The sequence below is a fragment of the Coregonus clupeaformis genome, chromosome 39, assembly GCF_020615455.1.
Source record: "Coregonus clupeaformis isolate EN_2021a chromosome 39, ASM2061545v1, whole genome shotgun sequence".
NCBI lineage: Eukaryota > Metazoa > Chordata > Actinopteri > Salmoniformes > Salmonidae > Coregonus > Coregonus clupeaformis.
In genome coordinates, this window is record NC_059230.1 from 18,247,352 (window position 1) to 18,261,386 (window position 14,035).

General features: G+C 42.4%; 2 protein-coding genes across 8 annotated transcripts in view; both read left to right on the forward strand.

Annotated features, from left to right (window-relative positions):
- Window positions 1-10,829, forward strand: part of LOC121554579 — a 33,712-nt gene extending 22,883 nt beyond the window's left edge. For 2 of the 7 annotated variants that reach the window (XM_041868199.1, XM_041868204.2), the window contains 2 exons: window positions 9,431-9,526; window positions 9,681-10,829. In XM_041868199.1, coding sequence (XP_041724133.1) covers window positions 9,431-9,526; window positions 9,681-10,250 — 666 coding nt within the window. In that variant the 3' untranslated portion in view covers window positions 10,251-10,829. Of the gene's footprint in view, window positions 1-1,526; window positions 3,733-9,430; window positions 9,527-9,680 lie in introns of those variants that run through there. The other 5 variants (XR_005997725.2, XR_005997724.1, XR_005997726.1 and 2 more) reach the window with 5 other exon arrangements.
- Window positions 10,830-11,005: 176 nt separating this feature from the next.
- The window catches only part of LOC121554476 (equilibrative nucleoside transporter 2), a 42,320-nt gene continuing 39,290 nt past the window's right edge, over window positions 11,006-14,035 (forward strand). The window contains exon 1 of the mRNA XM_041868075.2: window positions 11,006-11,252. The gene's annotated coding sequence lies outside the window, so the exon portion shown is untranslated. The remainder of the gene's footprint in view (window positions 11,253-14,035) is intronic.

Sequence of the window (14,035 nt, forward strand, 5' to 3'; positions counted from 1 at the left end):
CCTAGAACAAGCATCTCTGTTTTGTCCGAGTTTAAAAGTAAAAAGTTTTCAGCCATCCACTTCCTTATGTCTGAAACACAGGCTTCTAGCGAGGGCAATTTTGGGGCTTCACCATGTTTCATTGAAATGTACAGCTGTGTGTCATCCGCATAGCAGTGAAAGTTAACATTATGTTTTCGAATAACATCCCCAAGAGGTAAAATATATAGTGAAAACAATAGTGGTCCTAAAACGGTCAGAGGAAATAACAGATGGTAAGACCGACTCCAAACGCATAGCTAATAGTTTAGCCAAGAAAAAAATGCTCATCCCAATTTGCCACATTGGCAAGGATCAATGGAGTATTATAGATTCTGCCAGTGACAATAATATATCTACCATTGGCATCTGAAATAACATTGGAAGAAACAAAGGGCACCGATTTGTGTATCAGAATTGCAGCTCCCCTCGATTTGAAAAGTGGAGTGATACATTTGGCCTACCCAGCCTTTTCGCAATCTGAAAGTGATCTGAAACTCTCAGATGGGTCTGTGTTCCCAGATGTTGAAGATGATGACGTACTCTACTACATTTGACTGGCTGGTTCAAACCGTTACAGTTCCAACTAGAAAATGTATGTATACTCCCAGTCGACTGCCCTATTAAATTAGGTTGTTGAGTCATTCTTTGGAAAAATAGGAAATGAGTGTAGCCTTTTAAATGTAACTGGAAGACTGAACCTAACATATGAACTTCTTCCCACCCGCTGAAGTGTCTTCCCAAACAAGACGCGCGCAGTCTTTTGCCTCTGTACAGTAAGGGTGATGGTTCTCCAGCTCGGCGCAGGATCTGGTCCCGGACATGGTAGTAATGCACTCTAATGACGAAGGGCCGTGGGGGGTCACCCTCTCTGGGTCTAGCTCGCAGTGACCTATGGGCACGGTCTAAGAGGGGTTTTTCTTCATGGTTAAGCATGTCCTGCAATAGTTGGGAAACTAAGTATGTAGGGCGGGGCCCCTTCAGACCTTCAGTAATGCCCACGAGGCGTATGTTGTGGTGGTGTTGACGTCCTTCTAGGTCCTCACATTTTTCTTTAAGCGCTTTAACATCAGATGAGAGCGAATTCACTGTGGCCTGAAGGATGGTTAGGTCATCACTGTAAGACACAGCAGAGCGTTCTAGTTCAAGTATGATAGTGCCATGTGTAGTCACTGTTGCCTGTAGAGCAGCTACAGATCATTTCAGTTCTTCCTTAATTAAGGACATTTCTGAGCGGAGAGTTGTGGAGAGTGTCAATTTTCGTGTCAAGTTTATCATATATGTCTCTTGAGCCCATCCAAAGCTTCTGTGAACTTCCTCAAACTAAGGGCAGCGTCCTGGCCATCGCTGTCCTCCTCCTGCCCTGGCGAGTTGCTTGGCGGGGTTGCTCGGAGGGTCTCTTTTAGAGCAAGTGTCTCTTTTTATCAGCCATTTCCTGGATTTGTGGAACAGTGAAGAGTCAGATTATGTTTTGCAAATTGTGAAATTGAATGGTCTTCTTGCCCAAGGAATGAGCCACCCCGCATGGCTGCCAATGTGATAAGGATGCAACCAGGGCCGACGCGGATGGCGGTTACTCATATGCAGGATATCAAGTCTTCTTTTGAACTGTTCATCCCAGACACCATCCAGAAAATCATTCTGGACTGCACTAATTTGGAGGGAAGGTGTGTTTTTTGATTGAGATGGAAGGAGATGGACCAAACTCATTTACATGCATACTTTGGGCTTCTTATCCTTGCTGGTGTTTTCAGATCCAATGGGGAATCTACAGAATCCCTGTGGGATGCAGAAACTGCCAGAGAACATTTCCGTGCAACAATGTCTCTGGAAAACATCCACATTATTTCCAGGATTATCTGCTTCGATAACCGAGACACCAGACCAGCTCGGCGGCAGAGAGACAAGCTAGCTGCAATCAGGTCAGTGTGGGACAAGTGGGTGGACCGCCTTCCCCTGTTTTACAACTCTGGGCCCAACGTTACTGTTGATGAGCAGCTTATGCCATTTAGGGGCCGCTGCCCCTTCAGGCAGTACAAACAGTCTAAACCCGCAAACTATGGAATCAAGATCTGGGCTGCTTGTGATGCTGCCCCTGAGAAGAACCAAGGGAGACGGGTTGTACTGGACGTGACACAGGGACATCGTGGCCACAACATCACATACGATAACTTTTTTACTTCGCACAAGCTGGGACAGGAGCTCCTCAAGAGGAAGCTGACGATGGTAGAAACAGTACGAAAAAAACAAGCCAGAGCTCCCACCTCAGCTGTTGAATACACGGAACAGGCCTATCAATTCCTCTAAGTTTGTGTTCACGGCCGACACGTCCCTAGTGTCCTACGTGCCAAAGAAAGGCTAAAATGTGGTCCTCATGAGTACGCTGCATAGGGATGGGAGAATCTGTGGCCAGGAACATCAAAAACCAGAAATCATAATCGATTACAATGCCACAAAAGGAGGGGTGGACAATTTAGACAAGCTGGTGATTGGCTACAGCTGCAAAAGAAGAACCCTACGCTGGCCACGTGATATTCTTTGACATCTCGGCATACAACGCGTTTGTCATCTGGATGGCGTTGAACCAAGATTGGAACAGAGGGAAGCTCCAGAGGAGAGGGCTCTTTCTCAAGGAGCTGGGCAAGGCATGTGTAAGACCTCAAATCCAGAGGCGGCAACATATCCCAAGGACCCCAGCTTCTGCAGCCATCGTGAGGAGGATTCAGGAGGAGGATGCTGGTGCCCCATCCACAGAACCAACAACTCCAATACCGGAAGTAAGTGTGAGTGATGTTGTTGCATGTGTGTGTGTGTCTGGCTCTCCTACCTTGGCCTGCTGTAACTATATATGTGAGCGAGTGAGATGTTAGTAAAATTCCTGAACTAAGTGTTTTCATCATTCTAGATTGCAGCCAGTAGCAACAAGAAGAAGCGCTGTGATGTGTGTGGACCCAAGAAGGACAGGAAGACACAGTACACATGCATCAAGTGCAAGAAATACATTTGCAACACACATACAGTAAATCTATGTCCCTCATGTGGTGTGTAGACCAACCTTAATTTGTGTTCAATGGGGCTCATTTATCATTTCCATAAAATACTGTATGTAAAATGTGTCCTTCCAATTTGTTCAGTTCAAAGCAATAAACGTCAATAGTGATGAAAACCTTGTTTTATTTATATTTGTTCAAGATAAACATGCTGTCTATATTGCTGTCTATATTGCTTGTAATTGATATGTCAACATCTAAGTATTTTTACGTAAATTGTTATGGCTGTATTGTTTTAAAAACCCAATAATGTTGTGGGTCCATCAGACCCGCGAACATTGGGTGAATAACAAGAACATGAACACCAAACAAGGGTTAATAAATTCAGTGCTTATGACAAGTTTTCTACTTGTTACATGTTGTTTTTCATTGGAGTTGAAAATAAAGCAAAATACCTATCTTCAAATCGTCTGTAGCGTGAATGGATGGATTTTTTATTGTGCCTTAGCCTGTGTGCCATATAATATTATGGTTTATTCAAATGTGTGCATTTGTGTGTGAGATACATTTGAGCTGAAATCCAATGCAGTACTTTTGGCAGAGAAACACTGAAAAGTTATGTTTTTTCACAAAGGTACAACCAGGAGGCACTGAATGAGTAATTGTTATTACTGTATGGATAATGAACGCTTCCCCTGTTGTCTGCAGTACAGCCCTGGATGTGGTATGCATTCAAGTCTTTGATAAAGCAATCGTCATTGTGTCACCTAAAGGGACATTTTACTGTAGAGGAAAATACATTAAAAGTTCATTATGCCAGGCTTATTTAAACCACTAATGCATTGTATATCAGTGATGAAACAGACCAAACCATCCTTGTATCCTTATGTCATTACTGAATGCATAATATACTACTTGACTTTTTCCAAATGTTGTTACAGCCTGAATTTTAAATGGATTAAAGGTGCAATATGTAGAAATCGCTCTGCCATTTCCTGGTTGCTAAAATTCTAATTTCAGTCTGTGACAAAACAAGCAATAAATACAGTGCATTTGGAAAGTATTCAGACCCCTTCCCTTTTCCCACATTTTGTTACGTTATAGCCTTATTCTAAAATGGATTACATTAATTTTTCAATCTACACACAATACTCCATAATGACAACGCAAAAACAGGTTTTTAGAAATTTTTGCTAATGTGTGTATATATATATATATATATATATATATAAAAATATGCAAATACCTTATTTACATAAGTATTCAGACCCTTTGCTATGAGACTCGAAATTGAGCTCAGGTGCATCCTGTTTCCATTGATCATCCTTGAGATGTTTCTACAACTTGATTGGAGTCCACCTGTGGTAAATTCAATTGATTGGACATGATTTGGAAAGGCACACACCTGTCTATAAAAGGTCCCACAGTTGACAGTGCATGTCACAGCAAAAACCAAGCCATGAGGTCGAAGGAATTGTCCGTAGAGCTCTGAGACAGGATTGTGTCGAGGCACAGATCTGGGGAAGGGTACCAAAACATTTCTGCTGCATTGAAGGTCCCCAAGAACACAGTGGCTTCCATCATTCTTAAATGGAAGCAGTTTGGAACCACCAAGACTCTTCCTAGAGCTGGCCGCCTGCCCAAACTGAGCAATCGGGGGAGAAGGGCCTTGGTCAGGGAGGTGACCAAGAACCCGATGGTCCTTCTGACAGAGCTCCAGAGTTCCTCTGTGGGGATGGGAGAAACTTCCAGAAGGACAACCATCTCTGCAGCACTCCACCAATCAGGCCTTTATGGTAGAGTGGCCAGACGGAAGCCACTCCTCAGTAAAAGGCACATGACAGCACGCTTGGAGTTTGCCAAAAGGCACCTGAAGGACTCTCAGACTATGAGAAACAAGATTCTCTGGTCTGATGAAACCAAGATTGAACTCTTTGGGCTAAATGCCAAGCGTCACGTCTGGAGGCCCCGTGTAGCTCAGTTGGTAGAGCATGGCGCTTGCAACGCCAGGGTTGTGGGTTCGATTCCCACGGGGGGCCAGTATGAAAATGTATGCACTCACTAACTGTAAGTCGCTCTGGATAAGAGCGTCTGCTAAATGACTAAAAATGTAAATGGAGGAAACCTGGCACCATCCCTACGGTGAAGCATGGTGGTGGCAGCATCATGCTGTGGGGATGTAATCGCTGACAAAGGTGCTTCAACAAAGTACTGAGTAAAGGGTCTGAATATTTACGTAAATGTGATATTTCAGTTTTGTATTTGCTAAAATTTCTAGAAACCTGTTTTTGCTTTGTTATTATGGGGTGTTGTGTGTAGATTGAGGAAAAACAAACAATTTAATCAATTTTCAAATAAGGCTGTAACGTAACAAAATGTGGAAAAAGTGAAGGGCTCTGAATACTTTCCGAATGCACTGTATATAGTGTAGAGAATCATTGTACCATCTAAACCACTGTGATATATTTTCAATAACCAAAAATATTGTATTTTCAGCTGTTTGAAGCTGGTGTACAAAACCGAAAGTAAAATACTCAAAAAGGAGATGGGAAGCATAGAAATAGTGCACATATAACATATACCGCTTCTTAGACTTGCTTTCAATGAGAATGACAGATCTAGAACTCACATTTCTATTTTAATTTGGTCGGGTCGCCTAAAAAGTTACATATTGCAGCTTTAAATAGAGCTTTTTGGTCACTGGCCAACACACAATACCCCATAATGTCAAAGTGGAACTGTGTTTTTAGAAATCTTTACATATTAATTAAAAATGTAAAGCTGAAATGCCTTGAGTCATTCAACCCATTTGTTATGGTAAGCCTAAATAAGTTCAGGAGTAAACATTTGCTTATGTCACATAATAAGTTGCAATAGTGTTTAACATGGTTTTTGAATTACTAGCCTCATCTCTGTACCCCACACATACAATTATCTGTAAGGTCCCTCAGTAGAGCAGTGAATTTCAACCACAAAGACCAGGGATCTTTTTCCAATGCCTCGCAAAGGGCACCTATTGGTAGATGGGATAAAATAAAAAAGCAGACATTGAATATCCCTTTGGTGAAATTATTAATTACACTTTGGATGGTGTATCAATATACCCAGTCACTACAAAGATACAGGCTTCCTTCCTAACTCAGTTGCTGAACAGGAAGGAAACCCCTCAGGGATTTCACCATGAGGCCAATGGTGACTTTAAAACCGTTTAATGGCTATGATAGGAGAAAACAGGATGGATCAACAACATTGTAGTTACTCCACAATACTAACCTAACTGACAGAGTGAAAAGAAGGAAGCCTGTACAGAATAAAAAATATTCCAAAACAAGCATCCTGTTTGCAACAAGGCACTAATATAAAAGTGGTCAGATGACGCAGATGCTAAGCTACAGGACTGTTTTGCTAGCACAGACTGGAACATGTTCCGGGATTCTTCAGATAGCATTGAGGAGTACACCACATCAGTCACTGGCTTCATCAATAAGTGCATTGATGATGTCGTCCCCACAGTGACCGTACGTACATACCCCAACCAGAAGCCATGGATTACAGGAAACATCCGCACTGAGCTAAAGGGTAGAGCTGCCGCTTTCAAGGAGCGGGACTCTAACCCGGACGCTAATAAGAAATCCCACTATGCCCTCCGACAAACCATCAAACAGGCAAAGAGTCAATACAGGACTAAGATTGAATCGTACTACACCGGCTCTGACGCTCGTCGGATGTGGCAGTGCTTGAAAACTATTACAGACTACAAAGGGAAGCACAGCCACGAGCTTCCCAGTGACACAAGCCTACCAGACGAGCTAAACCACTTCTATGCTCGCTTCGAGGCAAGCAACACTGAAGCATGCATGAGAGCACCAGCTGTTCTGGATGACTATGTGATCACGCTCTCCGTAGCCGATGTGAGTAAGACTTTTAAGCAGGTCAACATTCACAAGGCCGCAGGGCCAGACGGATTACCAGGACGTGTACTCCGAGCATGTGCTAACCAACTGGCAAGTGTCTTCACTGACATTTTCAACATGTCCCTGACTGAGTCTGTAATACCAACATGTTTCAAGCAGACCACCATAGTCCCCGTGCCCAAGGACACTAAGATAACCTGCCTAAATAACTACCAACCCGTAGCACTGACGTCTGTAGCCATGAAGTGCTTTGAAAGGCTGGTCATGGCTCACATCAACACCATTATCCCAGAAACCCTAGACCCACTCCAATTTGCATACCGCTCCAACAGATCCACAGATGATGCAATCTCTATTGCACTCCACACTGCCCTTTCCCACCAGGACAAGAGGAACACCTACGTGAGAATGCTATTCATTGACTACAATGGGACTAAACACCTCCCTCTGCAACTGGATCCTGGACTTCCTGACGGGCCGCCCCCAGGTGGTAAGGGTAGGTAACAACACATCTGCCACACTGATCCTCAACACAGGGGCCCCTCAGGGGTGCGTGCTCAGTCCCCTCCTGTACCCCCTGTTCACCCATGACTGCATGGCCAGGCACAACTCCAACACCATCATTAAGTTTGCCGACGACACAACTGTGGTAGGCCTGATCACCGACAACGATGAGACAGCCAATAGGGAGGAGGTCAGAGACCTGGCCGTGTGGTGCCAGGATAACAACCTCTCCCTCAACGTGACCAAGACAAAGGAGATGATTGTGGACTACAGGAAAAAAAAAGAGGACTGAGCATGCCCCCATTCTCATCGACGGGGCTGTAGTGGAACAGGTTGAGAGCTTCAAGTTCCTTGGTGTCCACATCACCAACGAACTATCATGGTCCAAGCACACCAAGACAGTCGTGAAGAGGGCACGACAAAGCCTATTCCCCCTCAGGAGACTGAAAAGATTCGGCATGGGTCCTCAGATCCTCAAAAAAATTCTACAGCTGCACCATCGAGAGCATCCTGACTGGTTGCATCACCGCCTGGTATGGCAACTGCTTGGCCTCCGACCGCAAGGCACTACAGAGGGTAGTGCGTACGGCCCAGTACATCACTGGGGCCAAGCTTCCTGCCATCCAGGACCTCTATACCAGGCGGTGTCAGAGGAAGGCCCTCAAAATTGTCAAAGACTCCAGCCACCCTAGTCATAGACTGTTCTCTCTGCTACCGCACGGCAAGCGGTACCGGAGTGCCAAGTCTAGGTCCAAAAGACTTCTCAACAGCTTCTACCCCCAAGCCATAAGACTCCTGAACAGCTAATCATGGCTACCCAGACTATTTGCACTGCCCCCCCACCCCATCTTTTTACGCTGCTGCCACTCTGTTAATTATTTATGCATAGTCACTTTTACTCTACCCACATGTACATATTACTTCAACTACCTCAACTAGCCGGTGCCCCCGCACATTGACTCTGCACCGGTACCCCCCTGTATATATAGCCTCCCTACTGTTATTTTATTTTACTTCTGCTCTTTTTTTCTTAACACTTTTTTGTTGTTGTTTGATTTTACTTTTTTATTAAAAATAAATGCACTGTTGGTTAAGGGCTGTAAGTAAGCATTTCACTGTAATGTCTGCACCTGTTGTATTCGGCGCATGTGGCCAATAAAATTTGATTTGATTTGATTTAAAGTAATAATGTAAAAAATGTGGCAAAGCAATTAACCTTTTGTCCTGAATACAAAGTGTTATGTTTGGGGCAAATCCAATACAACACATTACTGAGTACCACTCTCCATATTTTCAAGCATAGTCGTGGCTGCATCATGTTGTGGGTATGCTTGTAATCTGTTAAGGACTGGGGAGTTTTTCAGGATAAAAAAGAAACGGAATGGAGCAAAAAATCCTAGCGGAAAACCTGGTTGTCTGCTTTCCACTAGACACTAGGAGATTAATTCACCTTTCAGCAGGACAATAACCTAAAACAAAAGGCCAAATATCTACACTGGAGTTGCTTACCAAGAAGACAGTGGCCGAGTTACAGTTTTGCCTGAAATCTACTTGAAAATGTATGGCAAGACCTGGAAATGTTTTTCTAGCAATGATCAACATCCAATTTGACAGCTTGAATAATTTTATAAAGAATAAGGGGCAAATGTTGCATAATCCAGGTGTGGAAAGCTCTTAGAGACTTACCCAGAAAGACTCACAGCTGTAAATGCTGCCAAAGGTGCTTCTACAAAGTATTGACTCGGGTGTAAATTAGATGTTTCTGTATTTCTGTTTCAAAAAATGTGCGACAATTTCTAAAAACATGTTTTCACTTCATTATGTGGTATTGTGTGTAGAACGGTGAAAAAAATAATATTTAATCCATTTTGAATTAAGGCTGTAACACAACAAAATGTGGAATATGTCAAGGGGTATGAATACATTCTGAAGGCACTGTATATTATTTTGACAACTGATAACTTTGATTATTTAATTCACTATCAATATTTGGACTTTTCACAGAAAAGGAAAAGGAGAATTGTACATTATGCGGATGATTGGATTGAAGAGGAGGACTGGATTAAAGACGAGGGCGTACCAGTGCAAACCAATGAAAGTGTAAGTGTTAGGCGAGTAACCATATTTCGTTTTGTGAAATGGATATGTTAAGTTCTCACTTAGTAGCACAACATTTACAGTCAAAACCAAAATAATACGTTATTTTACAATTGAAACCTTGTGTTACAAATCATTGTTCTCCATGTTTTTGCAGATTGATACTTCAGTCATCCCATTTATGGCGGACAGTGATTTGTCAGAGTATGGAGACGGACTATCCACATTTTGCAGCCAAGGGAATTACATGGATGCCATAACAGAGAGCTTGAGAGGCAGATTAGGGTCTGTTAGGGACAAACAAACCACACGATTGAAAACTGGATTGTTGGGGAATACGAATGCCAAGAAGAAACAGAGAATAATTGAACTAGGCTGGATGGACTTCAATGAAAAGGGGCAAGAGTACAAGCAAGTCAGGACAGTAAACGGTGGCGGTACAAGACACCTCTATGTTGACAAAAAGAAAACTGTTGAAGAAATCAAAATAATGGCAGAGGAAATGTTTTTCCCAAATGGACTTTCAAAGAAAAACACACAACTGGAGGACTATCATAGAGAAATTAGGTGGAGGTACTCTCAAGTAAACAATTCAAGCACTGTGGAGGAACTTTATGAGGAAACCAAAGTGGGATGTCTCCGACTCTATCTTTTCACAAAGGCACACAATGTCAGAGATTTTGGGGTTGTAGTCAGTGCCTATACACAGAGTACGCGCTGCGCGTAGGGCCCCGCCGTGACCAACCTACAAATTATTTGATAGAATATTGAATTTGGTCTTTACTACTATAGCCCATAGAAACACATTGAATAACACATTCATAAATGGAAAAAAAAAGACAATAAATCAAAAAAAGAAATCATAAGGTTTTAAAGTGTCTGTCCTATATCTATGAGATATAAGAAAACTCAGGAAATATTTTGTTTTTTTGGACACATTTTAACCAAATTTTTTTGTTGGCACAACTACCTCCATACTTCCATTCATTTGTATGGATTACCTTCAGACGTGTCCCGTGACACTTGTAGGGGTCGTAGAGCAAAACGGAGAACACCATCGATTGGTCTGACAAACAGCCCTGTAGCTCTGCCACATTCCACCAAAGATATCTCTAGTTTAAACTGACCGATTTTGATGGGGATTTCATTATCACGTTAATTAGATTGCGTCAATAGACTCTCAACTGCCTAATTCTTGAGTACACAATTACCATATATTTGGATTAATTAGATTATAGATGTATGTAAAATAATTGAGTGGAAATGTTTACTCTATGTATTAAAACTGTTACTTGTTTTGTTTGTACCAATGATCTCAAGTGTTATTTTTGGCTGTTGTGGAATTTTTTTATGATCCTTTCTTTAGTTAGGCTACCTCCTGTGTGGGAAGTTGAACACAACAGTTCAATGCAGCCCTCCCATTCTCACCTCCTATTGACGAAAAAACTAGTTGGCTATGATCTACATTAATGGGGAGGGGCATCCCAGCCATATGCTATGTTGTATTTGGTTCGATGTGAATCAGGGGAAAATAAAGGTTACGCTCTACGTAAGCGTGTTACTGCAGCGTAGTCGTGCGTAACTATTGGAGTGATACATTTACAGTGTTACAATTTATAATTATGACCTTAATGTCATCGTTTTGGTATTCACAACGACATCAGCTTTGTTTACCGTCGCAACATAGTGAAAACATTGAGCTGACTACAGCATTTCTCGTCATTACAAGGTAAGTAGGCGCAATATGAGTCTTGCCTATTCCGCGGTTTCGGATACGGAAGGCGGGAATTAATTGTAAAATTGTTAGCAATTAATTGTTTGAGAGTATAATCGTGTGAATTGGCGTTCTTCATTGTCGGTCTCACAGTTAGGTCATGCGACAGACAAAGGCGCTCTTAGCCTGGCAGCATGGTTTCTGTGATATATAAAGGGGCCCCTTTTTATAATGTTGTCTGGGACAACTGTCAAATGGGTTGTTTTGTGAAATTAGATTATTGGTACTTAATATGCTGAAGGAAAATATTAATCACGTTCCCCGACATCTTTAGGCTGAGCACAAGTTCTCAAATGTGGTCGTAATTCATATGCCAACGGAGGCAGGCATATGTATTACGAGTCTATGTCTAATCCTAAACTGTATTTTCAATTAACTAGATGTATTTAATTCTATTGAAATTGCATATCTGTTGAAGAATGGCGCGGACAGGTGCATTGCGGCATGCTCTCAACATTCAGCCAGTCAGCCTTTACAAAGGGAGTCTTTCACATCATGCGCCATGGCGAAGTACTTGGTCAGTCAGTAGCTATGGAAATCATCACGAAAGGACACGCATATTTGAGTATTCATAATGGAAATTGCTCTAGGCCACCATGCGACATGGCTGCTTTCTGGACACCACATGGCCAAGACTGACGCAGTCGAGAATTACTCATAATCCCTGATAGGTGATTCAGTGATAAACTGCGTGGCCTTTAGGCTATCTCTTCGGGCAGTTCTGGGTGATGATCAGACGGGTTTATTTTCAGTACTGGTGTCCGCCATATGATTTGGAACTGGAAATTTGCAGCACTGAAAATCAACAGTTCTACTGAGAAGGACTCAAATAGGCTATATTTACATCTATGTTTTAAAAATGTTTCCCTGTATAGCCTAAGTAAATAATAAAATGAGTAAATTGATTTGAAATATCATAATGGAAAGGATTTGAAAAAACCCGCCTTTTTATCATGTTAGATATGAAAACAATGACAGAATAGATGAAAGTCCTCTTTCTGTTTTTGTTATGACAGTAACAACTAGGCCAGTTGGTGCTCAGAGACACTGATACATTTGGTAGTAGAGCAGCTGCCTATCTGGCTTACTGGTGTGTATGATAAAGTGTGTGTGAGATAGAGAGAAGAAAGAGCAAGAGAGTAATTTCACATTTACACAGTGCTGCCTGGGACGGCAGGTAGCTTAGTGGTTAAGAGCATTGTGCCAGTAACCGAAAGGTCGCTGGTTCTAATCCCCGAGCCGACTAGGTAAAAAATCTGTCTGTGCCCTTGAGCGAGGCACTTAACCCTAATTGCTCCTGTAAGTCGCTCTGGATAAGAGCGTCTGCTAAATGACTAAAATGTATGACACATCAATGGCTTGGGAAAACTGGTAAAGATCTCTTTGTAGTCCTGCTGTTCAAATGGGCCTATTTCCCCACAAAACTCAGTTTTAATCCGATGGACAGCTATTCTGTATGCAAGACGGCCTTCTTCAAATCTCCCCATTCGGAGTCATGGCATTAAATACCTCAAAGGAATGTGTCATTTATCCTGCTGTACCTAATAAGCTACTGTCTGTGTGGACTAGTCTGCTAGTGTGACTTCTAGTCTAGAGGCACAGCAAGGTGGTGAATTGGTGTCTGGGGCTAGTTTAGGGCAGTGACAGAGCGTTCCCAGAAACAGCCCAAGATCACCGCTACACACACATTACTTATTCAGGATACAAAGGGTGTCCTGTTCATGGGGATCCTGAGCGCTGTGCTTCCCTCATCACATAGCAGCAGCACATTTCCAACCCCACTCTGGTGGCTCTGGGCCCCGTTTCCCAAAAGCTTCATAAAGGAAAACTCCACACAAAAACTATATTTTGGTATTTGTTTAATTAGTCCATTGTTGATATAGTCCCAAAATGTTTTGAATGTCAGCAATCAAGTTTTCAAGATATGTAACTTAATAAATACAGCTGGTATGATGCATTTTGCATCATATGATGCTAAATGCAGCATCATATGATGCAAAATGCATAATACCGGCTGTATTTCTGTATTTCTAAAGTTATGTATCTTGAAAACTTGATTTCTGACATGCAAAATATTTTGGGACTATATCAACAACATGGCAGCGGGAAGATGTTTAGGGTTGGGGAGGCTGTCGACGGGTGGGGGGGTACTGACGAAAATTTTTATCCGCTGTCGACAGGGACAGGGTTGCTATGAACATACAGAGAAGGAACTGTCAGATGCGCCATAATAGCCTGGTAAAGCCTGGTAAAGCCTGGTAAAGCCTGGTAAAGCCTGGTAAAGCCGCACTGGGAGCCACATTTGAAATGGAACACACTGAATACATGGAGCCGGGTGGAGAAAATCGCCTTAAAACACAATTTCAATGTATTTTTAGAAGGGCTGTGGTCACCAATCAATTAATATAAAATAAATATACATCTCATGGTAGTGGGGAGTTATTTTATAGTTTTTTTCACAGGTCCATTATTTTCACATTCAGGCTACGTCTTATAGCAGCAACCCTATATTATTGGCAGCCCTGTTGTGAAGGGGAGTAATGGCAAAGCAGACAGTCGTATGACCCTAAATATTTTGATGTGCAACTTGAAGTTACAATTTAAGAGGACCAGTTTTCATGGCATCTAAACTGATTGGATCCCCCTCATCTGCTGAACGAACAAGCTATACAGCGCAAAGCCCACCACATGATCTCCAGCCCAGACCAACCACTCTACCACTGTTTTGATCTCCCATC